Genomic DNA, 26,992 nt, shown 5'->3' with positions numbered 1-26,992 from the left:
TGAATTATAACCCGCAAAAAATGAAATTGCTTTTCATATCGTTATATTTATATGTTGCTTTTTATGTATTTACATTTATGCTAATTCTAAAGCAGCTAATAAAATTTGAATGAATAAAGTTAGGGAAGAAATATAGGCGGTAGAAAGTTATTCGCTCAAATGCATACCATCTGTTCTCCTCTCAAGTCTTTATTTTTAATTTTATTAGCTGCTTTAGAATTTACATAAATATCTATTTGGGAGAGCAACAGCAATTTTCGTGTATTATAAACAGAAGTCTTTTTTATTTTCTACTTTAACGGAACAATTGCATTTCATTTCTTGATGTACTTGTTTCTCGTACTGAAATTGGTTTTGAAACTACTGTTTATCGCAAACCTTTTGCTGTTTCTTTACCTCCTCATAGACAATCGTCTCATCCTCCAAATCAAAAATATTCTGCTTCCAATTCTTTTGTTTATCGCGCAATTAATATTTGTTCTTCGTCGGAACTTTTTAAAGTGGAACTTAATTATCTTAAAGCTGTGGCAATTGTGATAGAGACTATCCGCCAATTTTGATTGATTCCATTTATAAAAAACTTTCAAATAAATCCCAAACTAATGTTCTTAACCGAACCTTCATCAGAAAGAATTTGGTTGTTTTGCCATTCTTTCCATCTGTAAGCTATCAGGTTGCTAAGATTCTAAAACGTTTCCAATTCCAGGTGATGTTCTCTCCTATTAATAAACTGTCATTCTCTTCTCTTAAAGATCCTATTCACCCTCTTAATTGTTGTGGAATTTATAGAATTAATTGTAGTTGTAAACTTGCCTATATTGGACAGACTCGGCGTGCTTTAAAAAATTCGCTTGAAAGAGCATCAAAATTATGTGAAAAAACAACAATTAAATAAGTCTAGTATTGCTCAACACTGTTGGGATTCGAATCACTCTTTTGATTTTAACTCTTATCAGATTATCCAAAAATGCCCCAAATCATCAGATCTTGACTTTTGGGAATCCTTTCATATTTTGAGGAACAGTTCTAACTTAATTAACGATCTTAGTGCAGTTCCATATTTTTCTAACATTTGGCTCCCATATCTTTAATACTGTCCTTTCCCAATCCCCCCCCTTTTTCCCATTCATTTTTATCTATCTTCCATTGTTTGTTTTTACCTTTTTTGTCTTGTTGACATCCACACCCCCCAAATTTCTTCTATTTATCTTTATTTTTCCTTTTTTCAAATATTTTTTGTTTCTGTTTATTTTATTTCATGGTTTTCCATTCAGCTTTTCCTTTCTTGCAGTTCACGGTTACTGACATTTTCTTTTTGTTTAAGCGTCGGCTTAATCTTTGTCCAATTGAATTCTTTCTTTCTGGGTCTCGTACCTAAGTGAAAGCTCTTGGCCTTTGCTTGCATTCCTATTGGTTCCTGATCAGTTTATAACTTTGTCATTGGTGTTTGGCTAATCCGCTGTTTTTATCTTTTAAGCTGCATGTTTATTTGCTCTTGGCTTTTGTCGGATGTCTTTTCATCCATAAGCTCATTATTTTCTGCATTGAAAAAGGCGTTTCCTGTAACGCCGTAACACGTGTCTGCTGTAATTTGCAAATTTGTGCTTCGTCTAAAGTTGTTTTGTCTTACTTAACAAAGGACAGTCGTTTCGCGCACTTTCTTGGCAGAAGAGTAAAGGGGTGAAATTCACAGGTTTGACATGTAAAAAAATGAACATTTCAAGTTCATGGTTAAAGGTCATTCAAGTTAAAAGCCATTTCGCTCTGTTATCTGGATTAGTACTGTTCTTTGGTTGCTCTCTTTCTTAAAATTGTGATTCCTTAGAAAACCGAAATGATTGGAGTGAAAAGAAAGTATAAGTTTTTTTTTAAGTGATGAAAAAAGGAAAATCGTAGAATACTGGCCAAGTTAGATTTGCAACAATTGCTAACCTCAAGTGGATAAATAATGAATCAAAAAAAAAAAAAAAAAAAAAAAAAAAATCAGGGACCAAAAAGTAATGAAAGACTTTCTTGAAAAAGATACGCTTAAAGTTTCTTTTACTGTCAAAATGATTCCTTAAACTCGCAATAAAGCACTTAATAATGTAATAATAGAATAAATACCTAACAAAACTAATAAAGAGGAATTTTAATCAAGAGCCCATATTGTCTTTAGTATCGATTTCCTACTTTCACCACCAAATTTTCACCATCATATTTCAAACTTCTATAAAAAGTTTCTTAAAGCCCCCGTATCTCAAAATCTCTTTATCTCAATTTGTTTTCTTTAATGTGAAATCTGATATATATACATTCGACTGTATGCAATATTCCCACTGCGCGGCTCATAAAATTAAACATATTTAACAATTTGCAGAATCTATGACAAAGAAAGGCTGCATATACGTGGATTTAATAAATCAATCTCATTTCTAAAGCGAAGTGTCAAATTTCACTAAATTATCAAAAAATTGTCGCAGCAGAGGGAGGAGTCTTTATGCTTGAGGGTCACACATGGAGCAGATTTTCAATGGCATTGGGGGGGGGGGGGAGCAAAGTGAATTTTTGACCTTTGTTATTCAGAAAAAAGTCTTTTTGATTTTTTTTTCTTTTTCTTTCTTTTCTCTCTTTTTTCCCTTTTTTTTTGAGACTAACGTTTCGGGGGGGGGGGGGGTGTTTGTCCCCAAAAACGCCCCCTTAGCTACGCCCCTGCCCCTTTGGTCGCGTATAAGTGAGAGATCACTGCACCTCAAAGTTGATGCATGGGTAATATGCTTAAAATATTATGCTTATAAATTATATGCTTAAAATATATGCTTAATAATTAATTGACGCCAAAATTGCAATTGTAGGAACTTTTTTGAAACTTTAAGGGAAATTATTGTTGTGTTTTTTCCTAAAATTCTTTCAAATTTGAAGTAAATTTGAAGCTATTTTTGCGACCTTCGCTTGGGGAGAATCGTGGTTCTTCCTGAAAATGTTCTGAAACTAAAGCACAGACTAAACTGTCTATTTCAATGAAAGTCAATTTAAGCATTTCATCCTGATTTTGTGTATCAGGTTTATGTCAGAGATGGATGTGTAATTGTTGTGTTTCGTTCACAGCAGATCCTAGGGTGTCGGCCTCCCGCATGCAAAGACCTAAGGAGCCGCCCCTCAAGAGTATAATTTGCATATTTTTGACTAATACTTAACGTCCTTATCCATCTACCTTCAAATTTCTGTATCAAGCTCTAAGGGAAAAAAAAAACAGAAGAAGGATGAATTTTAAAAAAGTAAAAAAAGTTTATACTAAGAAACTCCTTAGGTACAATATAGATCTTTAAAGAAATTAATAGATACAAAAAAATTACTAGTCATAAAAAAGCGTTTTAGTCTGTCTTCCATGACATCAGAGGAAAGACAAAGATGTGAGGAACGGCAGGTGAAGGGGATCCACCAAAAAACTTTAGAAATTGACGTATGAAAAAGTTTTAATTAATATCTGGTTCTGTTATAATGCAGGGGGGTATTCAAGGTCCATGGAAAATTTTCAAAATTGACGCCAAAATTGCAATTGTAGGAACTTTTTTGAAACTTTAAGGGAAATTATTGTTGTGTTTTTTCCTAAAATTCTTTCAAATTTGAAGTAAATTTGAAGCTATTTTTGTGACCTTCGCTTAGGAGGAATGGTGGCTCTTCCCGAAAATGTTCTGAAACTAAAGTTTTAAACATGCTATTTTCGGTTATCTTAGTTGACGATACTGGAAGGAGGGAGATTCGGTCCTATACTATCGAAACTTTTCGAAATTGAAGTCTGAAACGCAAATTTAGGCTGCCTTTGGTGAGGGTGGGGAATCCGGCAGCTTTTCTCAGGAAATTCTTCGGCACTAGTTTCAAAAACACATTTGTGGCTATACAACGATAGAGAAAACATGAAGGATTTCCCAACGAAAATATTTTTCGGGACTGAACTGTAACTTAACTGTTTTACTGGTAAGACTGTGTCATTTCAGGGGAATGAAGGAATGGAAAAAAGGCCAACAATGAACGCTACCTACTGGATTTTATGGTTAATCCGCTGGAATTAGGGTTACAATTTCAAACATCAAAATGTCACCAGACAGGCAATTGCTTCGTTCAGATGTAGGAGAGTAGAAGCAATTTTCAATGGTCATACCTTGATGGGCAACTTTCTAGTTGTTTACTAATGATAGGACAAAGAATGTGCGGGAGAAGAGCGAAAACTTCTGTTAGTTGTTCATATGTATTGGATATTCAGGGGAGCCGTAATTGTATATTGTCTTCCCCTGTATCCGGGCTAATTGAACCACATAATTTGTTGTTTGAAGTGCTTGCAAATGCATCTTAAAATATATCTTCATTATTTAGGGTCTACAAAAACTTGGGGGGAGGCAATAGTGGCCATCCTCAGTGCTCCTTTTAGAAGGCACCCTTTAATGCTTCAGGAGGCGGCCATTTCCCTCAGTTTCCCTTCCCTGTATCCATGCCTGATTGCTGGCTCTGCCATAAATTTTACAACCAAATGAAGCATGAGTGTAAAGAATGATGCTGTTAGGCATAAATGCCTGTTAATAACAACAGTAAATAATCCTATCTCACCACTTCACAACAACAATAGTAAAAGAGTATGTTTTTCGTTACTTACAATGTATTACGTCATTCTGCATGACTGGGGTAAAAACGCTTATTAGCACTCATTTCGCGTTGGTCGAATTGACCAAATGTTTGGTTTCATTTTCGTCTACCTTTGCGGAATTTCGTAGTGGATGACGTCACATCGTAGCTTCTAGAAGGAATCTGATGGCACGTGTGCTCAACGATAGCAGTGACTCAGACATGCTAATGACGCTGGGGATATTTAAACTGCTCACGCCTTATGTTCTTTCTCTTTGATTGTCTCTCATTGTCGTAGGAGGTTGCTTCGTCAGCATTCAAGCTTGCTTGTTCGTGCCACTTGCCCCTCTTCAATATCATGAGCTTATGTTAGCTTATTGCCTATGGGTTTAAAGTTTTACATCAAAGCTTTAATCGACAGTCATGCAGTTTAGATTTCATCATTTCTGTATTAGTCATCTCGTACATTAATAGCACATAGCACATGGTGTGCTATAGCTTGTAGTTAAATGTGAGATGGAATTAATTATGTTTTTAGTATATTTTATCATTTGCTAACTGTTTTAGCTATATACCTTGTTGTTTAATAAACATGGTTCAGGTATGAAATAGTATATTATTCTTCTGCCAGAACTCACTCTGCAAATATTAAAGGAAATATTGAGGAGATATTATCAGATTCGAAATTCTCCTCAACAGATGGACAATAGACCAGAAAACACTGTGAACTAACACATTCTTTTTTTCTTAAACTATGCCATGCTATCGGAAAATCAGGACCTATTTTGATTTTTCAATAAACATTTAAAACTCAGCATATTTTTTCGACTTAGATTGTGAGAAATTTTGCTTGATTAAAAGAACTATATAATGCAGCCTGCGACCGCCCCCGTGCGCTGCACACATGCTAGGATCGGCCCTGGTTTAGTTTAAATTTCATAGCCTCTTTCCCATTATTAATTTAGTGAAGTTGTTATTTGAGGTTGGCAGCAAGCAGTGCGGTTATCAAGTTTTAATGAGCTCAGGCTTTTTTTAAATCCGCAGTGTCACTAAAAATGTTATAAATAGATATATCAGCGAAATTTCCTAGAGAATTGAATGCAATTCTTTTACCATTGAATCTCTAAGGATTATATAAAATTTTCTGATGGAAAAACAGACAAGTTATCGTTGGTAGGCGCATAGAATGAAGATGTTGTATAAATATGGAGGTAGAGTAACCCAAAAGATGGTTACCCATGTGTCAAGGCTGGCACTGATTCTCTCAGAGATTAATGGTGCAGCAAAAGAAGAAAAATTATATTTGTATACAGAGATGATCATTTGATTCATAACTGTCAGTTATCCACTTTCCTGTGCAAATGCATGTGTATCATGAAAATGATAATAACTGCAACTATCAACAAAATTAGAATAGAATATTTTGAACAAAACAATTGAATGACAAAACTACAATGGGGGTGTTTTTTTCTGTAGTACTTTTAGTCACTGAAACTGATAGAATAAGCAATAAATAAATAAAGAAATAAACAAAATAACACGGAAGCAGAAAATACTTTTGTTTTCCCAGCATTTAATTTTTAATTAATTTTTTAAAGTGCCAAATTTCTAAAACAAAATGTTTCATCGTGCAACGTCACAAGTGAAAAAATCCATCTTGAACCAGATAGGGTGGTTGTCTTTACTGACAAGGTATTGCGTTTTGGTGATTTTTAATTGCGAGCAATTATTAGTGGAATGAGATTTGTTAGTTAAATAAAATATTCATTTGATGAAGAATGACAATGTCATGAAATTTGATTCTGGTAACAATAGCGATTTGCTCACTTGTGATGTCAGCAGCGAAAATGAAAACAACCACTGAACGTCTTTTAAGAATTTTTTTCAATAAAGAAAGTCGAAATTAAGAAAAAAAAGTAATTCACCCCAGGTTTTTGGTTATGCTCTTTCAGAAAAATATTTTGATCAAAAATGAAAAACAACTCAACTCAAGAGCTCGTTTCCCAATAGTCATTTTTTCCCATTTTTGAATAAAACCCGATTTTATTATACAAAACTTAATATTGAGTTTAAGAAAAAGAAAATGTTCCCAGCAATCTATGGATGATAATAACACTAAATGATATGGATATTATAATCCTTAAAGTATGGTTATCTAGAAATAAAAGAAGAAAAAATGACTGAACCCCTTTAGGAACAAAACTATTACTTTCATCATTTTAGCACAAACAAATAATGAAATAAAATGACTTACTTAAATTTGAAAGTAATTCACATTTTCTTCTTTTTTTTTTGTGTAACCACAGAATAAATTTTAGATCCATCCTTTTGAAAGGTAGTTAGTTACCACAAATCTTCGTTGACTAACTCTACTTCTTCATCAGTATCATTATCTTCCTTTACTTTAGGGTTAGGTGTATCTCGCAGTTTGCAAGTTCAGGGTTCATACTCCATTTGGATAAAAAAATTCCATGACTTTTCCAAGACTTTTTCATGACTTCAATGAAAATTTTCATGACATTGTACACACTATTTAATCTCAAACTTGCTAATTTTTGGAAATGCGTATCAGCAAAACGTCTGCATGAATGCCACAGCCTCATTCAAGCACTTACTCGTAATGGACAAAATGTAAGTGTACACTTAAAAAACTAAACTATTCTTATTTGTCTTCATCATATAAATTTAAGTAAAGTAAAAATGCAGTGAAACGAATATGATGATGCTTAAATATCTGATATTTGTTTTATAAACAGGCAGAATTATATTGAATAGGACAAAGGTTGAATGAGTCATCACTATGTTTCAATAAATTTGCTTCAAAAGTTGCCTTTTAGTGTCAACAGTGACACTAAATCTTGTGTGGTGGCATTTAATCATCTAGGTAACTTGACAGTATTTTGATTCTTTAAAGTAAAGCCACATAGTTTAGTTATTTATGTTTTTAAACCAGATCTTTTTTGATAGAACCATTCAGTAATAATTAATCTTCCGATTCCAAAGTATACTTGTTTTGCACATTTTCAAATGCAGATAAATTGACAGGTTCAGAAATTCTAGAACATGTTTGATTCTTGACATTGAACCTAGCAGTGGATCACATGGATTAGTTTTGCAGGCCATATGTAGGGCACTATTGTTTTAGAGTATTAGAATTCCTCTTTTTCTGTATTCTTTCGTCTGACTAAAGATCGTTATTTTTCTAAAACCTTCAACAAATTAAAATAAACTGTGATAAATTTAATAATAAAGTTCTAACAAGTAATGGAATCGAACTCGGATGTAATTAAACTGCTTTTTCAGTGATGTCCAAGCAGTAAAATCACATTGCAAGAAAAGGCAAGCGACTGCGAAAGAAGTGGATGCAATGATTTCAAAATTCAGATTTGATTTTGCGATCGTTCAATTTTCCCCTTTTAATAGCTTTTATGTGCTATACTGTTAAATCACTCAAGATTTCTAATGCTCCTTTAGTTACTGTTACTTTCTCTTTGTCCAGGACATTTTTCCATGAATTGAAATAAATTTCCATGACTTTCAATGAAAATTTCAATTTTCCATGACTTTTCCAGGTCTGAAATTTGCTTATTTTTTTCCATGACTTTCCAGGATTTCCATGACCCGTACGAACCCTGAAGTTTTAAAAGCGTTTAGAAATTTCAAAACATGATTTTTTTTTCTCTTTATTTATTTTGTACTCTTTTAGGTTTTATTTCAGAAGAGGCACACTAGGGTGGTTCAAAAATACATGTAAGAAAAAAAAAAGTTTCTCCTAGATAATGGGACACTTCTTATATTTTTAGATTAGTGGATAATAATATACTGGAAGAATTTCAGCTTCCTATTCCAACTAAAAGAGGGTGCTCAACCCCCTCCCAAAAACTCGTAAGCATGGGCAGGGGGGTTGAAAAAATACACTGAACTGAAAAAAATAATGCTACGTATTATAATATACACTAGTAATATGCATATTCATTGCAATAAATTAATTTACAAAAAAAAAAAGCTAAAGAAATTAAATGTTTCTAAATTTGTGGCATTTACTATGCTACAGGTAATGTTAAATTAAGGGGTCATTGAGCACCCTCTTTAAATTCGAGTAAGAAGCTAAAACTTTTACAGCACAATACTATTAGTAAGTCTAAAAATTAGGGAGTGTCCTGGACTCTAGCTGAAAAAAAGTTTTTTTGAACAACCCTTGGGAGCATGAGAGACTCCCCCCCCCCCCTCCTATGCATCTTCAATCTTCATAAAACAAAGCACGTGATAGCAAAGAAAGCTGCTACTGGATACACTTGACTTAATCCCTTTTGACACAAAACTTACTTGTAACTTAAATTTTTTCGAAAAAAAAAAACATGAATTTCACCTTCCACCAATACAAATAACTTTCGTTAGAAAAATTTACTTCTCTCTTTATAAATAATAGTGAAACTCAAAGCGTGTGTGCGAAGGGTAAATTTAGAAAGTACTGAACAGATTTAGCTGAAATTTTCAGTCAGTATAAAAAATACATAAAGATCATAATAAATATAGGTCATAAATGTTACCTTTGCTTAAGCTGCAAGTTAAGATCATGAATGAGTATTCCACTTGGACCAACACTGAAACGGAGTGTTTCCCCATTCTTGTCTTTCACAAAGTACTGTTCCATTCCAAAATCTTCAAGCTCGGATACTTCTTTAAGGAACTGATAAATGGCAGCATTCATTTTCATGCCTTTGAGGAGTGCATGCTCTTTCATAATTTCTTGACAAACGCGATTCATGGCTGTGCGATCAGTCTCAATGGACACCTTTTGAAAGAAAATCAAACATTAATAAGAACAATGCTTAAATATTCTTAATTTTAGTTGCTCAAGAATATGTACTTCTCATGAAATACTAACATGAACCTTTTCTTTAGCTGGGAATTTTATGTCAAATGATTCACAAAGAAAGACTTATTCCCTATCATACCAGAAAATCAAAGTGAAGCATTAAATCATTTCTATTCCAATGCCTGAGCCTATACCAATTGTTTCCAAATAACAAATTAAGTGGGAGCATAGTTTCAATTCACATTGGAACAAACTCAACTTAAATTTTGTAATTTGTGATAATTTTTAAAATATTATTTCTTTTAAATTTACAGTCATTTATTAAAAATTCCAATGGTGTTATATGTTTTAGATTTCCAATAATAATTGCTGCATTATGACTATTTTTTTTTCAAATTGGGAACAGGTATTCAAGAGGTTGCTAAATGATGAAATAGATTAGATGAAGAATGATTAATTAAAATTAGGATGATTTAGTTTGTGAAATCTTTGTTGAGGTGAACTGATATGCTATGGTAATTCTTTGATTTAAAAACAAAATTTTAAAATTTTAATGGAAGAAGGACATTGATAAAGGAGCTCCTTGTAGCCCTAAAGCAAGGGTCTGCAATCATTTGCAAATTTCTAATAACAGTATTGTCCTTTTCAATACAAACATGCTATCTTATTTTTGATTTTAATATTGGTTAAGATTTTATCAAAATAAAAATGTTACATGTGAAATATGGTTTTTAAAATCAAGAACTTCCTTATTCGGCTCCCTACTTTAAAACTACTTTTTTAATTAGTACCGTGAATAGGGGCTACTTTGGCGCACATTTTGGAGCTTTTTTCATGTTTTCCCAATAATTTTGTTAATACGTAATCCTATTTCTAAGCTGTGGTAACCATTTTTTACACATCTAGAGCACTCTAACTTATTTTTTAAATGGGTATCTTTTTTTTTCAAAGCGTTACTACGCTTTCTTATTATTTTTTATTTGAGCCAATGTTGTCCTTGCATTAGGGTAACTTGAGCCCAAGGCAGTTTGCCCTATTTAAAATTATTGTTGCACTTTTTTTTTTCTCAGTTTTGGGCCAAAGTAGCCTGCATTCACGGAACTCGAAATCTCATGACTGCTTATTACATTTTAAGACAAAATAAAATGAAATTGCATACATATTTACAATAGAGAGTCAAAAATCCACACAGCTTGGAACCAGATGTTGTAAACTTTGGGGACATAACATGATGAGCATTATTTTGAATTACTGAAAATGAATAGTAATTCAAACGAAACAAAAAACCTATTTCGGCAATTTTGCACTTCTATATTCAATGGAAGCAAAAAATTCCAAATAATACAAGTGCATGCAACAAAACTTTCAATAACTAAAAATAAAATAAAAACTGAGAAACTTTCAGAATATCTGATCAATTGTAATCGGTTACAAAACTTTGGTTTGAGCGTAGCTAGTTTTTTTTTCTTTGTACATTAAAATGATTATTAAGTCTTGTTCAGTAAGATAACTTTGTTTCTCCAAAGTTGGTAGACATTTATATCCAACCACTAAACAAAACACAGATGAATCATAATAAAAAAAAATCGTGAGCGGATTTTTGACCTTGGAGGAATTTAGGTTGACAGATTTTTAGCACTCTACTGTATTATTTTCTAGCATTCAAAATAAGGCAAATAGGAAAATAATAATTCTAGAAAGGCACTAACATGTTGCTGTTCTTCTTGACCTCCATCACAAACAGGATCATCAGAATTGCTGCTGATAGAATCGTTGCTTCCACCAGATCTCCACCTCACTCGCAAATGACGAGGACGATCCGATTCGTCTGAAAAAGCAGCTAAGCTACAATTGGATGGCAAAAACTTTGGATATTTGAGAAGGGCAGTGATGCTGGTATGGGTTGGATCTAAGTCCCCAACTTCAACTTGTGCTAATAAAGCAGCAAGTTTGCATATTTGGTGGGATGAAAGTGTATGGAAGTTGTTTTCAATGAAGGACTGACGAATGTCCAGATAAAAATGATACCTGCAAGAAAAAAAAATTAAATTCATGCTTCCATATACCACAAATTGAAATATTTTCACAAAACACGTTGATGAAAATTTTTTTCAATGAGTCAATCTAAAATTCACATGCAAGAGTGGTTTTGTACGTCTACTATCACTAGTTAAACTGATGGGTATAAAAAACTCAGCAGAAGTATTAAACAGAAAAAAAGGGCTAGGATGAGGAAAAAACTCAAAATGTATTAAAATTTTTTGTCTCTGTTTTATTACGCTCCATCCCCCCCATGAAAGTTATATATGACTTTTTTTAACGACATATTGGTTGTGATTTTCAGACATATGACCCAAATTGGATGAAAAATACTGAAATTGCATGGCTGTTTGGACAAACACATTATTGTCAGTATATTTTACTACATCTGCAAGTTCATTCCTGGGCTTTTGCCTCCATACAAATAACTATTTTAGCTGGAAGCATAAAAATTAACTGAATTCAGTGTGCAATGCCCCTTTTTTTTCTGCACCCAGTATTTTGCCCTCTAAAATATTACTGAGTTCAGTACAAATACTGAAAAAGCCTGTATTTTCTGATAACTTTTTTTATTTTAAATCAGAAAATCTAGTGAAGGATGAGTGAACCAAATGAGCTACAAGTAAAAATTGAGCAAATTTTGATATCTCTAATAATAATAAATTTCAAATTTCAGAGGCTCATAACATCAGAAAATTTAAAAAAAACTTCAATCATCCGTTTCTGATTCTTAAGCAGTTAGAGCATGTTTTAATTACAGTCAATTTGCGATAACTCGAAATATTACTATAACTCCAAGTTTTTATAGAGTCCCGACCCTTTTGTCTTTAACCCCATGGTAATTATTCTTAATATCTCAAAGTTTACTTCCTATAACTCAAAGTTTTTTCAAAGATGACTAAAAATTTATCTTGAAAGAACGAAAAAAAAATAATAATACAGTAGAAGACCATTATAACGCCGACCTGTATAACGCAATTCTAATTCTCTATTAACCGAACTACTTTTCAAAAGTAAACAATAGGTTTTGAAATTTAAAAAATCTCTCTGTTTTGCTTTGCAAAAATAAAAATTGTTGAGCAAATTAAATTTTGAAAGTGTTTCATCTTTCCATCTTTTTTCAAAGTTTTTAAATTGAAAATTAGTACTCATAGTAAACAGAAAATACCAGATGGCTCTTGAAAATGCAACTGTTATGCAATCCATGAAGCTAACAGAAGTGCAGGATTTTGATTGTGAAACATATTTATTTGTGAATAACTAATTGTAATATTGGAGTTTTAATACTCATTGCAGATAAAACTCACTTTGAAGTGCTAATATATAGATATATTCTGAATATTAGCTTCAAAATTTTCAAAATGATTTATAAAACGCAAAACCTGTATAACGCAAAAACTCTGGTCCCAAAGTGTGTGTTATAACGGGGTCTTCTACTGTAATAAACAAGAGACTATAAGAGAAAAATTAATTCACCTTCACTTGCAATTCTTGCACAATAGACCTCCAAAGCAAGAAGGGTTGAGAGAATGTGCGATAAAAGAGTCACAAATGCGGAAGTGAGAGACAGTGAGTTTTCCTTACTATTGAAGATATCTAAGCAAGTACTCTGTCCATGATATTAAAAGAAAAAGTGAAACTTCTAAAGCGGTAGAATCCATGAATCCAAATTTGAAACGAATGAAGATGTGCACCTTTCCTGAAGCAGAATCAGCAATACAGTCGGACTTCGTTATCACGACACCCTTGGGACTGTCAACAAAGTGTCGTCATAGCCGGAACGACATCATAACCGGAATAGTTTAAAAAATTCTTAATTAAACGTTAGTTTACCATAAAATTAGATTTAATGAAGAAATTAATAGCATATATATATATATATATATATATATATACATATATATCTGTTTTAATTAGATTAAACTAATGCAAATTTGAATTATTGGTAGATATAACAATAATTATTTAAAAAAAAAAAACTTCACTCTACCCCCCCCCTCAATTTTAAAATACTTTCCAATAAGTGTTTGCTAAACTTTTGAATAGCATTTTTAACACTCCTTTTCAACGAAATTATCAGCAAGAAAGAAACCAATTCAAGACCTCTTCACTTTTGTTTACAATTTGATTAGATTTTGACGGCTAAACCCCACCTTTCAAAGGTGAAAAACCCTTTAATTCTTTTATTCACTTGTGTGTGCCTGAGTTGTGTGTCCCTTTTCAATCTAATAAGGAGCTCTTATCCCTTTTTCTCTCATGGGAGAAGCTTGTAGTGTTGTAGTGACCACTTACAGCTTCAGGCAGCTATGGTTTTTCTCTTCTTCTGCTGTTTTCCTCGTCCAGTATTACAATCCACCTGCTTTGAATTCCTTTCTATTGTCCCTCATCTTGTCAAAATCTGAAACCTGTACCTTTCAGAACTTATCTACTCGCCCCCTGTCATTCTTGAGGTGTCATGCCTGGTCAAATCACTTGTCAGAGTCCGAAGTTCCTACAACAAACATTTCCAGGTGTTTTCATTATTTTACTGACAATCTTGCAGTTGCAAAGAAATGTTTGAGCAAGTCTGCGCAGATCGAAGTGTTGTAGTAACCGGAGTAGCACCAAAAAAAACTGTCGTAAAATCCGGAGCCACTTAATATTAAAATAATACGGCATAAGTTCGGGACTTTGAAAAAGTGACGTAACATTGGGAGTGTCGCGATAATGAGGTTTAACTGTAATTAAATGGTTCCAGCAGTATTGAAATCAAAACCATGCTTTTGCTTTTTTCTCTCAATAATTTTGATTAAACTGTGCATATTGTGCTTAAAAACTGTTAAGTTTTGTAATTTTGTCTGTTATTTGTACATATTAATTAAAATATTCGGTAGTTTTTCATATTAAAATGTCAAAAACCGAAACTAGTGACAAATCAAACTTTCGATAAGTCGAAGTTTTTTGTCGGTCCTTTCATTTTCGAGTTATTGTGAATTGACTGTACATAAAAGAAGCTAATTGTGTTTTTAAAAAAATGCAGCATGTAACTGCTTTTTTTTTGCATAGTTGTAGTTAAAAGTAAAGAAAGTCATTGAAAAACTCAGGAAGCTTTTCTTTTCAGTTCTTGACAGGGTTGGCAGGTTTCTGCTGAGGCGGTAAAAACCACTGGTAGAAACCGGTTGAAACCGGCATAGCAAAAACCCCTTTCTGCCACATTTATGGCAGAAACTGGCAGAAATTCAAAAAATGACTTAAATGCAATTCCTGACATACAATAGAAAATGTATAAGAAAAATACTTAAATATTAACCCAAATACAATTTGTATTCAGTAAATTACTGCCCGTTAGCCAAGGCTAAAGCAAAAATACGTGTCGGTCACTCGTCTGGTCTGCTGATTCTATATTGGCTACCAGTTTGTTTCGCACTCTTGGCTTCCTTAAGAGGTTTTCCATCTCCAGCTCAGTCACTTTCCTATGCCGGGCTGATGAGTGCTAATAAGCAAGAAACTGCAGTCCTCGTCTGGAAATGACTGAGCTGGCGGTGTATTTCACGTATTTCTGCTTTAGCCCTGGCTAACAGGCGGTAATTTACTGAATACACCTTGCCTCGTGTTCAATCTTCGAGTTGAACCGAACCATTGCTTCGGTCACTCGTCTGGTCTGCTGATTCTATATTGGCTACCAGTTTGTTTCGCACTCTTGGCTTCCTTAAGAGGTTTTCCATCTTCAGCTCAGTCACTTTCCTATGCCGGGCTGATGAGTGCTAATAAGCACGAAACTGCAGTCCTGGAAATGACTGAGCTGGCGGTGTATTTCACAAATACAATTTATTTACAACACTATCACCATTCAAAATCAAATTTTACATTGTTTTCACACTGCAGCAGCCTGTAACAAAATACAAGTTTTGATGCTGTCTTCAAGCATCTGCAATTAAGCAGTTCTCTTTTTGAACTGAATCCAGAGCAATAGCAACAGGTTTTATCTGCAGCAGCAAGTGTTTAACTTCTTTGTGAATCATCTGATTATTTATAATTTGAACATTGCCTTTGTCATGAATATCATCTTCATGTTCTTCTAGTATTTGTAAATAATATGGGCGATTCTTCATAAACGACTCTAAGCAGTCCACCTGGCTATTCCACTGTGTATTACAAGGTATGTGTGGTCTCACAGCTTTTGGGTACTCCTTTAGCCAAGCTCTTTGCCTGTGATGGTTTCTGAAATATTTCTGGACTGAAAACCACATGCTTAATGAGAGAATCTGGTGTGATATCCAGTCCAAGAAGATTTAAGTAATGAACTTGATTGGTTACATGAAATGTATATGTAAAACTGTTTCAACCAATGAAACTCCTTACATTTATGAGTCAGTGAATCTAACCAATTATATTGTTTCTTAGCGAACAGCAAAGTTGAAGACTGTCAGTACTTATATAATCGGATTATTAGCTTTCCATAGAAATCAAGATGGGAGGGGGGGGGGGGGGAGCTCTTTGAGAATAGCTTTATTCAGTTATATTAAGTGTAAATGACAAATTCCTGAATTTTAGAGTTTAATGAAATAAAAAAAATCTGTATTTATTTAAATATTTGATTATATTACACTTTATATTAAATGCAAACAAAATAATTATAAACAAACTGAAAAATTTGTTACTTACAACATTACAAAGCTAAAATTTCTAACACATAGCGATTTCAACTATGATAAATTTTACTTTGCTTTGGAAATGTCAGTCTTATTATTTAACATATTTTTACAGTAATTATTAAATAACTATTATATTAAGTTTTTACAATGATGAAATGGAGTTATATTTTTTATTTCACTTAATTGCCTTTTATTAAGTAATTACTAGAGCTATTAAAAACGTTTTATAGTTTTTGCCAGTTTCTACCAATTTCTGCTGGTTTTTACCAGTTATAACCAGTTTCTGCCACTGCCAGGGCAAAAACCAGTTTCTGCCGGCAAAAAGCCAACCCTGGTTCTTGATGAAACATGATAAAATGTTGTAGGAAAAAGTTTTAAAATAGAAAATATTTCTATAAAATTTTAGAACATATTCTGTGACTGTTGTAGTATCACTTTTTTCTGCATGATTGCAGTTCTTTATTTTTTAATGTATAAAAAGGTGAACATTAAGCAACACCTTTAAAAAAAATGATATTTTTGGAACAGTAAAAACAGTAAGCATTGGTTTATTCTTAGTTCAGTTCAAAACATAAATGAAATGCATGCAGAACTTCTTCTGAATTAAAAGCTAACGCACAAAACAACTTTTGTTTTGGACCTACAGGAAGCTAATTTCATTTATCAACAGCAGTGGTGCCCTATGGCTGGTGTGCCGAATGGGGCCCATGTAGCTGATTCCTGTGGCTCTTTGTTATGTTCAATGTTTCAAATCGTAATATATCTTCTCAAACCTTGAAAAACAACAGATACCGTATATACTCACATAAAGTCAATCTCGCTTATTGGTCGACCCCCCCCCCCCCTTAGGAGGAAAATCGGGATAAAATCGAAAACTCGCATGTAAGTGGAGCCCCTATTTTCAGAAAAAAATGGGAACCTTTTGAAGCTAATTTCGAACATAAACGCTGTAAAATGGAGGAAAATGAAATGCAATGAACATTTTTATGTTAAACATTCTTGATTATTATTCTTTTACACAAAGAGGGTTCACTTCTGAGATTGCGATTTTTGTAAAGGGTTTGATTTTGCTCTTATGATTTTTGTTACTTGTTGCTTTTATTTTGTATAAACATCAATAAAATACTGAGCTGTAGCCATTTTTTGCATTATTTCTAAAAAGACGAGCATTAATTCGCAATTACGGCAATTCCCACACTTTTGGCGTAGTCCATCTTTCACTGAAATTATTTAGTCTTTATTTCACAGTCAGTATAAGTATTTACTTCCATTACATCTACTTAAAAGGCTTGGACATTAAATCAGGAAAAGTTTCATGCTTCCGAGTACAGTCGGCTCCAGTGGCGCCGACTCCATGGGGCTTGAGGGGGCCCGAGCCCCCTCAAAAATATTTTTGAGGGGGCAGAGCCCCCCCCCCCCCAATAAATCAAGAAAATTATAAGTTACATTATGCTTTCTAAACTCATAAATTTATCTTTTATTTTCCTTGTTTGAAGATAGTTTACCTTGTAAAATATATTCAGTAATGAGTTAAAACAAATAATTATTACGGTTGTGTAAGCAGGTTAACTGAAAATGAGTGGTGCGAATGATGATAGTGTTACAGTGCTGCGAGTACTGTAAAAATTTGTCCCAGTGCGCGAACTTACGGGTCAAGTCTGTTGCCGGTGGGCAGCACTGCGGCGCGCTCACCTAAGTGTTGCTGATCTGGAAAAATATATATGAGAGTTTGATTCAGGGGCGGCAAATAGGGGGGTCAAGAGGGGGCGGTCGCACCCCCAAATTTTTTGAGGAGAATGATACAAAATGGGTGAATTCAATTTATATAAGTCGGAAATCAATGTTCATTAAAGGAAATCTCGCTGGTTCTCAGCAACTATTTGATGAAACTCGACACATTCTCAGACTAGAAAAAATGTTTTTCGTTATTTGGATGATGACTTAGAAATTCATGAAGTATTTTCAGCTTTTTCAGAACATAGAAAACTGAGAGAGAACCATGGTTAATTTTAACTAAAGAAGACATTGCCTCATATAGGCTAAATATTTCACATATGTGTGCCCAGTGTAACGATGGTATGTCCAATATGAGAGGCTCATGAAAAGTGGTGCAGCCGCATGGTTTTCACAAGAAAATCCCTTGATATTTTACATTCACTTTTATTTAATGAGTGTTCATCACTTTCTTCTGCTAGAAACACGTTTCAACTGCTCAATACATTATAATGCTTTCACAGAAACTTCTTAAAAATGCATGTGATTATTGAATAAAAAAAGACATATCAACCAAATACCTTTTATGGGGCTCTTTGATTATGCAATCGCGGAGTAACACAAGATAATCTTCTAAAGTTAAAACAATAAAAACATTTCTCTATAACTTCAAAGCAGTGATTTGACGACTGGAAGAATTATTGCAAAACGATTCTTTCAGTGGTGGAAAAGCTCATGCCGTTTAGCATGTATGACTTCGTTTGAATTTTTATCCAACTTGTTTGCATCGGGAAAAGGTTTTTGAAAAATGCTTTACTCTATCAAAATCTATATCTTCAATCCGCTACTCGACTATTCAAACCACAGTTCAATCTACAAATGATCTGTGCACCATACTACCACAGTTCAATCTGCAATTGAAACTGAAAATAGATTTTTTTATAGATGTATATTTCAATCAATCTTGAATTTTTTCGAAAAAATTCTTCTTCCGAACCAATTTTTAAAGTTCGCAAAAAAAAAAAAAGTGACAAAAATCTACATGATGATGTGAAGTCAAACATTGATTTTTGAATATTTTGTATGAAGTAATAGATTCAGTTTCGAATGAAATTAACACAAGATTTGATGATAGTTATTTTTCTGTATGGTTGGCGGGGATTATGGTTATTTGGATTGAATTTTGAAAACGAAAAATAAAATATTTCAAATGTGAGTAAATTTTTTAGCATGAGGCAAGAGAAAATTACAAGCAATACATCGACAGAATGGTTTTCACATTCAGAGATTGCAGTTTTGTCCTTGTTATGGACTCATCAGTCTGGAATAGTGAATAACAGAGCTGGAGGCAGATGATATCGCATTAGAGCTGAGAGTGCCGACATGACTAGATTATTCAATGATGAAAAGTTTAAATCCCTCACAGTTTTTGAAGTAGCCTGGGTGATTTTGAAGAGCAAGATATAAAAAGTGTTTTCATACATAACTTTGTGTTACTTCAATTATTTTTTAACTATTACAATCAGCTCAGCTAGTAAAGAAAGATTTTTTTTTTATGTCTCAGAAGATTAGAGAAATATTTTCGAAGCACAAAAGGGGGAAAAAAAACCTTTTCCATTTAGCTGAACTGGCAAAACAGCACGACATTGGACACTGATAGATTAGTACCAAGATTCCCTGCTCTTCCGAATTCCAAAAATCATGCATTATAACTTTTCCAAAAGAAATAAAAACTTTAGTAGAGAGACGTTTTGTATGATAACGTTTTAGTCAATGAATCAAAATTTTAATTGTTTCTAAACACTAATTTTATTCATATTAAACCAATTTTATGAAAACTTCTTGTTAGCTAATGTGTGTTTGGTTTCGCTTTGGGGTTATACATATTTAAGAAACTCGACCCCCCCAAATGAAATGGTGAAATGCCGCCCCTGGTTTGATTTGTATATAAAATGGGAGGCGTGATAGTTTTGAATACTTTTGGGAATCGTGTTTAAAAGAAAACCTTCACAAAATGATGATCCTTCCCTTCCTCGGAATTGACGTGTACCAAAGAAGTATGAAAACAATGAAGGCAGCTTACCGCACACTTTCAAAATCCCGAAGGAAAACATTTGACTCGCGCTACTTATGCGAAATAGCTATAACACGATTTTTTCTCCAGTATTCAGACCTAACGCGAATTCCTCAACGCAACACGAAAATTCTCGGAAGGGAATCGTGGTGTGTTCGTATCAGCTTTGTTATTGGCTACTAAAAATTTTTTTTTCATGAATGTATCTTTATCCTTTTACCATCGCTGAGAGTAGAAGTTCCCTTTTCATTTTAAATGCGAAAGTTAATGAAATATAATGACACCTAAGAGCGCTGTTTCATCTAAAGTTTGTGAAGATAAAAAGAGAAGGTTTCATGACAATTAAAGAAAAGCTAGAGCTTCTTGAAAAGCTGATGGTCAACTAAAAAATGCGTTGAAGGTAGCACGAGAATTAGGTATGAGTGATTCTTCCATACATACAATTACAAGTCAAGAAAAGGAAATCCGTAAAAATTCACCGAGTAGTGTCTTGCAAAAATTTATGAAAATGGAAACTGCTCATGTATTGTGTACGAATATCATTAATTGATCGACTGTACAGTACAACTAAAGATGCATTTGCTTTTCTTACTATATACTGTGTCTACCGTATACCGGTTTATTTTTTCTTTCTTTCCCATTAATCATTGATTTTGTACATCGTAGCAGTATTTTATGTTGAATAAAACGTTTTTTTAAAAATACAAGTAAACATTCAGTTCTTTATGTAAGAGACAGTAATGTACAGTTAGTTAAGAGATGGTTTTTAACAGTTTGAGGGGGTGTTTACAAGTGTCTAAAAAAATTGGGTATGTTTATAAAAAATTTTACACATACCCTTTTCCACAACGCGAAAATTCGACTTACGCGAGAGGTCTTGGAATGCATCCCTCACGTAAGACGGGAGTTGAGTGTACTACAAGGCAATATACATTGAGGTTTGTAAAATGGTGCAATTTTGCATTATTGGGCGATTTACATCAACTGGACGCACACAGGTCATTGCAGTTGAACAAGAGTGCTTGCTTTTATTAAACAGAGGTGAAAGAGAAGAGAACATTTTGAAAAATCAACTGAGTTTTTCAAAAATGACCTAGACATTGAGAGACTGCGTTTACACTTGAGTATGTTAGCCGATGTCACTAATGTAAAAACAACTGGTCTTAAAAAGCATGCGTAAATTAAATTTCCTTTTTACAAAAATACTGTGTGTGTTTGTATTTTCTTCCGTTTTTCGAAGCCAAAAAATATGTGTCGGGCTTGTCGAGTTTTCGAGGTTCTAATGTTGATTATATGATTTTAAAAAAAACTTTAAAACTCACTATTTTTCATCTCAAATTTAGAAAATTTCCTGCGGCATGCCCCCTTTCCCCCGATATTTTTTAAGTTGGCGTCTCTGGCAGTGCCCTTCAATGCAAGTCAAGCGCCCTACCTTTTCCATGCCTAGCTACGGCACTGCATGACTCCCCATAAAATAGAACAAAAAAATGTCTCTTACTAAGACAAGTGACATGATCTAGTTGAACCAGAAAAATTTGTATACCAATTTTTGGATTGTTTTACTTTGAAAACGCCATGCCACATACTGTTTGTTTTTTAAATTATACACACCAGAAAATATGTAAATTGGCATTTTCGCAGGAACAACGAATATTAGAGCTAAAGCGAATTTCTCGCTCTCAACGCGAAAATATTTAGAAAGATATCGTGATGCTACATATCGGCTTTGTTATAGCTTACTAAACATTGACTTCATGAATGTACTTCCATCCTTTCAGCATCACTAAATGCGCAATTTCCCACACACCACACTATAAACATAGCTTTTTATTAGTGTGTTTGTATCACCACTCCTCATTTTTCATTTATTTATTCTAAATATGAAAGGTGATGAAATATTGTGGCACCGAGGCACACGCTATTTCATCTGAAGTTTGAAGATGGAAACAAAAAGCGAAAGTTAGGAAAAAAGCTGAGGCAATTTAAGAAAAGGTAAAGATTCTTGATACGCTTTAGCAACTAGAAAGTGGGTCGAAAGTAGTTCGACAATTAGGTATAAGTGAATTTTTCATACGTTAAAAGTAAAGAGAAGGCAATTTGTATGTCCAGACCTTAGTTTTATTATGAAGCTGACAGAGTAGTGTTTAGCAAAATACAAACAATATGAAATTGGAATCTGCTCTTGTATTGTAGATTATAGAGACCATTAAAGAGGGGTGTTATCATAGATGTAAAGGTCATAAAAGTAAATGCAAAGCTACTGTATTGAAAAATATATTAGAATGACAATCAGATTGCTCAGCATAAATCATCATCTTCAATTTTTAAGTTATAAATGTAACTTATTGTATCTACTGTGTAGTAACTCTTACAGCGCTGTGCTTTATAATTACTACATACTGCACATACCACAGTACTGTTTTATTTTTATGTCTCTCTCTCCCACTGATCATTGTTTTTGCGCATCGTAACAGCATTTTATGTTGAATGATGCAACTTTTAAAAAAATACGGTAAAATTTGAGCTCTTCATGTAAGAAACGGTAATATATAGTTAAAAAATGGTCAAAAACAGCTTAAAATGTCTAAAATGATTCGGTATGTTAATTAAAAAAATCATATACACAACACTTTCCCACAACGCGAATTTTCGACTTACGCGAGGAGTCTTGGAACGCATCCCTCCCGTAAATCGGGATCTGACTGTAGATTTTTTTATTAGTACTATCTCTTGCCACATTACTGAGAAGAGGTTCCCCTATAATTTGTAACAGTTATCTCCAAAATTTTAAATTTGGTACTTACATCCCTTTGCTTCTCAGTTCTCACTGCCTCAAATGAACTTACAAAATGAGAAAAGTTTGGTTGAGTGTTAAGTACAAGTGAAATAAAAACAGCAATGAATGGGCAATCAGGAATACATAACTACATTCTCAATATTACGAGATAACAATTAGCAATTAAAAATTAACAAAGACAATTCTGACACTCAACATATTTTTTTATTACTAAGATAAAACACAAATAAATACTAGGCATATTAGCGTTATTTCAAAATAGAAACACTATAAGATAGATACCTAGTACTGTCTTGCAAAATTAAATGTGGTGGTACATAAAACTTGACTCGAAGTTGAAGACGATATGGCGGTGGACCTGGAACTTGCCTCCTTATCTGATTACGCAAATTAAGCCACAATTTTTCTCCTCGAGGTCCCGTATACTGCAGACCCATATAGTCTGATTCAATGATGCCTAGTCTTTCACATACCTATGAACATGAAATGGGTACATAGTATTTAACAATTTGATAACTTTTTAATAATTGTACAAGGCTTGAAATTAACAGTGGTTTTCTAGTCCCAAACCACATAAATATCCATTGAACCAGCAGAACATATATTTTAGTTGTCCATAGACCAATAAATTTTTGTTCTAACTTTCTTTTCAAAAATTTTAAGTTTCAAAGTGTTTTGAAACTTAAAATTTTTGAAACTGTAAATTTTTGAACTGCTCAAAGTTTTTTGAAACTGTAGAGAAATAGTTATTATTTTTATTTACAGTGTTTAACTTTGCCTCACAAGAAAAGAAATTTCAACAGTATTAAGACATATGTTTTGGCCTCCAAAACCAACAATTGAAATAAAATTGTGCAGGTTAAATGCTTTGGTCAATGCAGATGTTACAGAAAGATGCCCTTTCTCTTCTTCAATTGATTAGATGTTATTAATAATGGCTGATTGACTCTATTTTAAAAGGAATTTTGTTTTACATTTTAATACTTGTTTTCTATTATTTTCATTATTAAAAATTAGAGTGCTCAAAGCAGGCGCGAGTATTTGGTACAGATTCAGAAAAGAGAGTTGGATCAAAGACTGGCAGATAACATAAACAGGAATCCCAAGAGGTTTTTTGCATATGCTAATTTGGGGAAAGTTCGAAATAGTCATATTGGGCCACTGGTTGATGAGCACGGAATTTTAATTCAGGACAATAGTGATATTGCTAATGTTCTTAATAACTTTTTTTTCGAGTGTTTTTAATGATAACTGTATCTCAACAGTTGACACCAACAAGACACAAGCTATAGTACAGCTTGAGGACTTTGTATTTTCCAGGGATGACGATTTACTTCATTTGAAAAAAATTAAAGAGACTAAGGCTCCGGGGCCAGATAATATTTATCCGAAAATTTTAGTTGAATGTGCAGAGGAATTAGCAAATGTAATCACAAACATTTTCAATGCTTCTTATAATTCGGGGACAGTGCCATAGGACTGGATGCTGGCTAACATTACACCGCTCTTCAAGAGAGGGTCTAAAGGGAGTGCTGGAAATTATAGACCTGTGAGTCTAACTTCAGTGGTTTGCAAAATTTTTGAAACATTGACGAAGATTAAGATAGTAAATTTTCTAGAGACCGATAATCTATTGACTAGTTTTCAGTACGGTTTCAGGAAAGGTAAATCTTGTGCAACTAATTTATTACATTTCTATGACAAAGTTACCACGGCTTTGGACAATAAGAAGCCTGTAGATGTTGTTTACATTGATTTTCAAAAAGCTTTCGATAAGGTACCGCATGTTGCTCTACTTAGCAAATTAGCTGATATGGGAATAGGAGGGAAAACTTTCATTAGGGTAAAAAACTGGCCGACCGGCAGGAAACAAAGAGTAGTTGTAAGAGGAAATTATTCTAATTGGAGAGAGGTCTTAAGCAGGGTTCCTCAAGGATCAGTGTTAGGGTCTGTTTTGTTCATTGTCTTTATGAACGACATTCACAAAAATATTTCTGGGAACATGAATTGTTTTGCCGATAATGTCAAACTTATGGGGATTGTAGAAAATGAAGAACAAGCAAATCAGCTGCAAGAGGATCTAGATCATATTACGGAGTGGGCTGATAAATGGGGTATGGCTGTTAATGTTGGGAAATGTCAAGTGCTACATTTAGGGCATGGAAATAAGTGTACAAGTTATTATTTGCAAGGTTCAGTCATTAGTCAGGCAGACAAAGTTACTGATCTGGGGGTCTTAATAAGTCAGGAGTTAGTTTAGCCAACAGTGCAGCATTGCTAGCAACAAAGCCAATAAGATGCTTGGGTTTATCAATAGATCTATTTCAAATAAATCTAAAGAAGTTCTTCTGCCCTTATATAGAAGTTTGGTAAGACCCCATTTGGAGTATGCTGTTCAGTTTTGGTCTCCTTATCTTAAGAAAGACATTAATGTATTGGAAAGGGTTCAAAGGCGGGCTACAAGGCTAATAAGTGGACTTTCCCACTTAGATTATGATTCCAGGCTTAGAAGGCTAAAAATGTACAGTCTTGAGCAAAGAAGAGACCGAGGGGACATGATTCAGCTGTTTAAATTTATTAAAACGAAAGATGTTACGGGGCTAAAGTTTAGCACTGAAAACAGGACAAGGGGTCATTGTTTTAAGCTATTTAAATCTCAGGCTAACATGGATATTAGGAAAAATTATTATTTTAGCAGGGTAGTGGAACCTTGGAACAGCTTATCGGAAGAGGTGGTAATGAGCAAAGGAGTAGACAGTTTTAAGAGGGCCATTGATCTTCACTGGGGATTGTAAATTGACTAGGACCAGTCTAGCTGGGCCCAGAGCCTGTTGCTGGTCGTCACTTTTGTATTTGTATTTGTATACACACAAATGGGGGGGGGCATGGGGTCGAGCTAGTATGCTCCATAGTTTTTGAAAGTGCACCATTGCACTTAGGGGGATGGGCATCCCTGACTAAGTCAAGATCACAGCTGTGATTTCACCAACCTCACAAAAAATGACATGAATAAATAATTCCAATTACACAAATCCACCCAAGAGCAAAACCTAACCTTCATCAGCACTATGCTGCAGCTGCTTGGTGACTGTATCCAGTGAATGCAGAAGTACTTATTTTAATATTGGAATAAGTACTTAAGGTTTTTCAAAGGCCTTTTATGTTTTGCTCAATTTCTCACTTTTTACAAAGAGAAAAATCTAAACTTTTTAAAACAGAACAAATGTTCAGTTACTGTGCTGAATGTAAAACATAGGTACCTGAACAACAGTTTGATTATGAGGAGAAAAACATTATCTCTTCACCAAAAATAAAATTATTAAAACCCTACATATAAATGAAGTTCTTTGAATGTTGTGCAGTTATTTAAGAAGTGGATAAAGCAACTTTGTTAATTATTTGCGATCATTTGTATGGATAAAATTAACATCTCAAAATTCAAATTGCGATATGTAATTTAATTTTCGGACAGTTGTAAAACACGAAAATAAACGTACAAAACATCAAATTTTAAACAGAATTAAAAATGTGAATTTCTCTCCGAATTATTGGGCAAGCAATCACATTGTCAAGAAATATCAAACGCACACTACACACAAAGGATCGATGTCAATACCAGATAATTTTAAATAATGGAATGGAATGTTATGCCTTTAGAAATAGTAAATATTAAAAAACTTTGAATTTCCCAAACCTATTTACACAAAATTTAATCCGTTCAGAAAACCTTGAGAAAGTTGTTAAACGCTTTCAAGAATCTTCATTTGAAATTCGTTCGAACTTACTTTGTCAATGCATTGTTTTCCTTTAGCTTTTGGATCCACTTCTATTTCCAGTATCACAGAATCTGCTTGACGTACAAGGCACAACATCTTTCCTAATTTCAGTTAAAAATAAAGAAAAATGTTTCGTAACATTTCTATTGCTTCCATTTAATTGTGCCAGAAACACTTGCCTCAGCTGTCCAGTCCAGCTGACTTCCACTACTGAGCTGGACAACAATAACAATTGCATAAACTCTTTGTTTTTACAAAAATGTGAAGCCAGATTTCACATTAGTTCATCTTATTTTCGCCAGGTGATAGAAAACATCAACTTTGAAATTCGTAATTCATTATTTTTCCTTCTTTTCGCTCCAAATGCTATGCAGTAAAATTGAAAAAAAAAAACTATTTGTCTTTTATCAAAAGTAAATCGGAAGGATTTTAGCGTTTAGCTCTAACTTTTGGTAAGGCTTTCGAAATCCAAAGTTGGAGGTTTCGCTTTATAGGATAACTCGGAATTTCTGTGATTTCTTTGCTGAGAATGGAATACAT

General features: G+C 33.6%; 1 protein-coding gene across 1 annotated transcript in view; it reads right to left on the bottom strand.

The window, feature by feature from the left end:
• The window catches only part of LOC129220647 (E3 ubiquitin-protein ligase MYLIP-like), a 67,170-nt gene extending 40,508 nt beyond the window's left edge, over positions 1-26,662 (bottom strand). Inside the window, exons 1-4 of the mRNA XM_054855076.1 lie at positions 26,462-26,662; positions 22,959-23,149; positions 11,128-11,446; positions 9,150-9,394 (exon numbers count right to left, since the gene is read on the bottom strand). Coding sequence (XP_054711051.1) covers positions 9,150-9,394; positions 11,128-11,446; positions 22,959-23,149; positions 26,462-26,548 — 842 coding nt within the window. The 5' untranslated portion in view covers positions 26,549-26,662. The remainder of the gene's footprint in view (positions 1-9,149; positions 9,395-11,127; positions 11,447-22,958; positions 23,150-26,461) is intronic.
• Between the last annotated feature and the right edge of the window lie 330 nt (positions 26,663-26,992).

Source organism: Uloborus diversus, chromosome 4 (genome assembly GCF_026930045.1).
Source record: "Uloborus diversus isolate 005 chromosome 4, Udiv.v.3.1, whole genome shotgun sequence".
NCBI lineage: Eukaryota > Metazoa > Arthropoda > Arachnida > Araneae > Uloboridae > Uloborus > Uloborus diversus.
The sequence above is the reverse complement of the archived record's forward strand: the minus strand, read 5'-3'. Positions and strand labels throughout refer to the sequence as shown.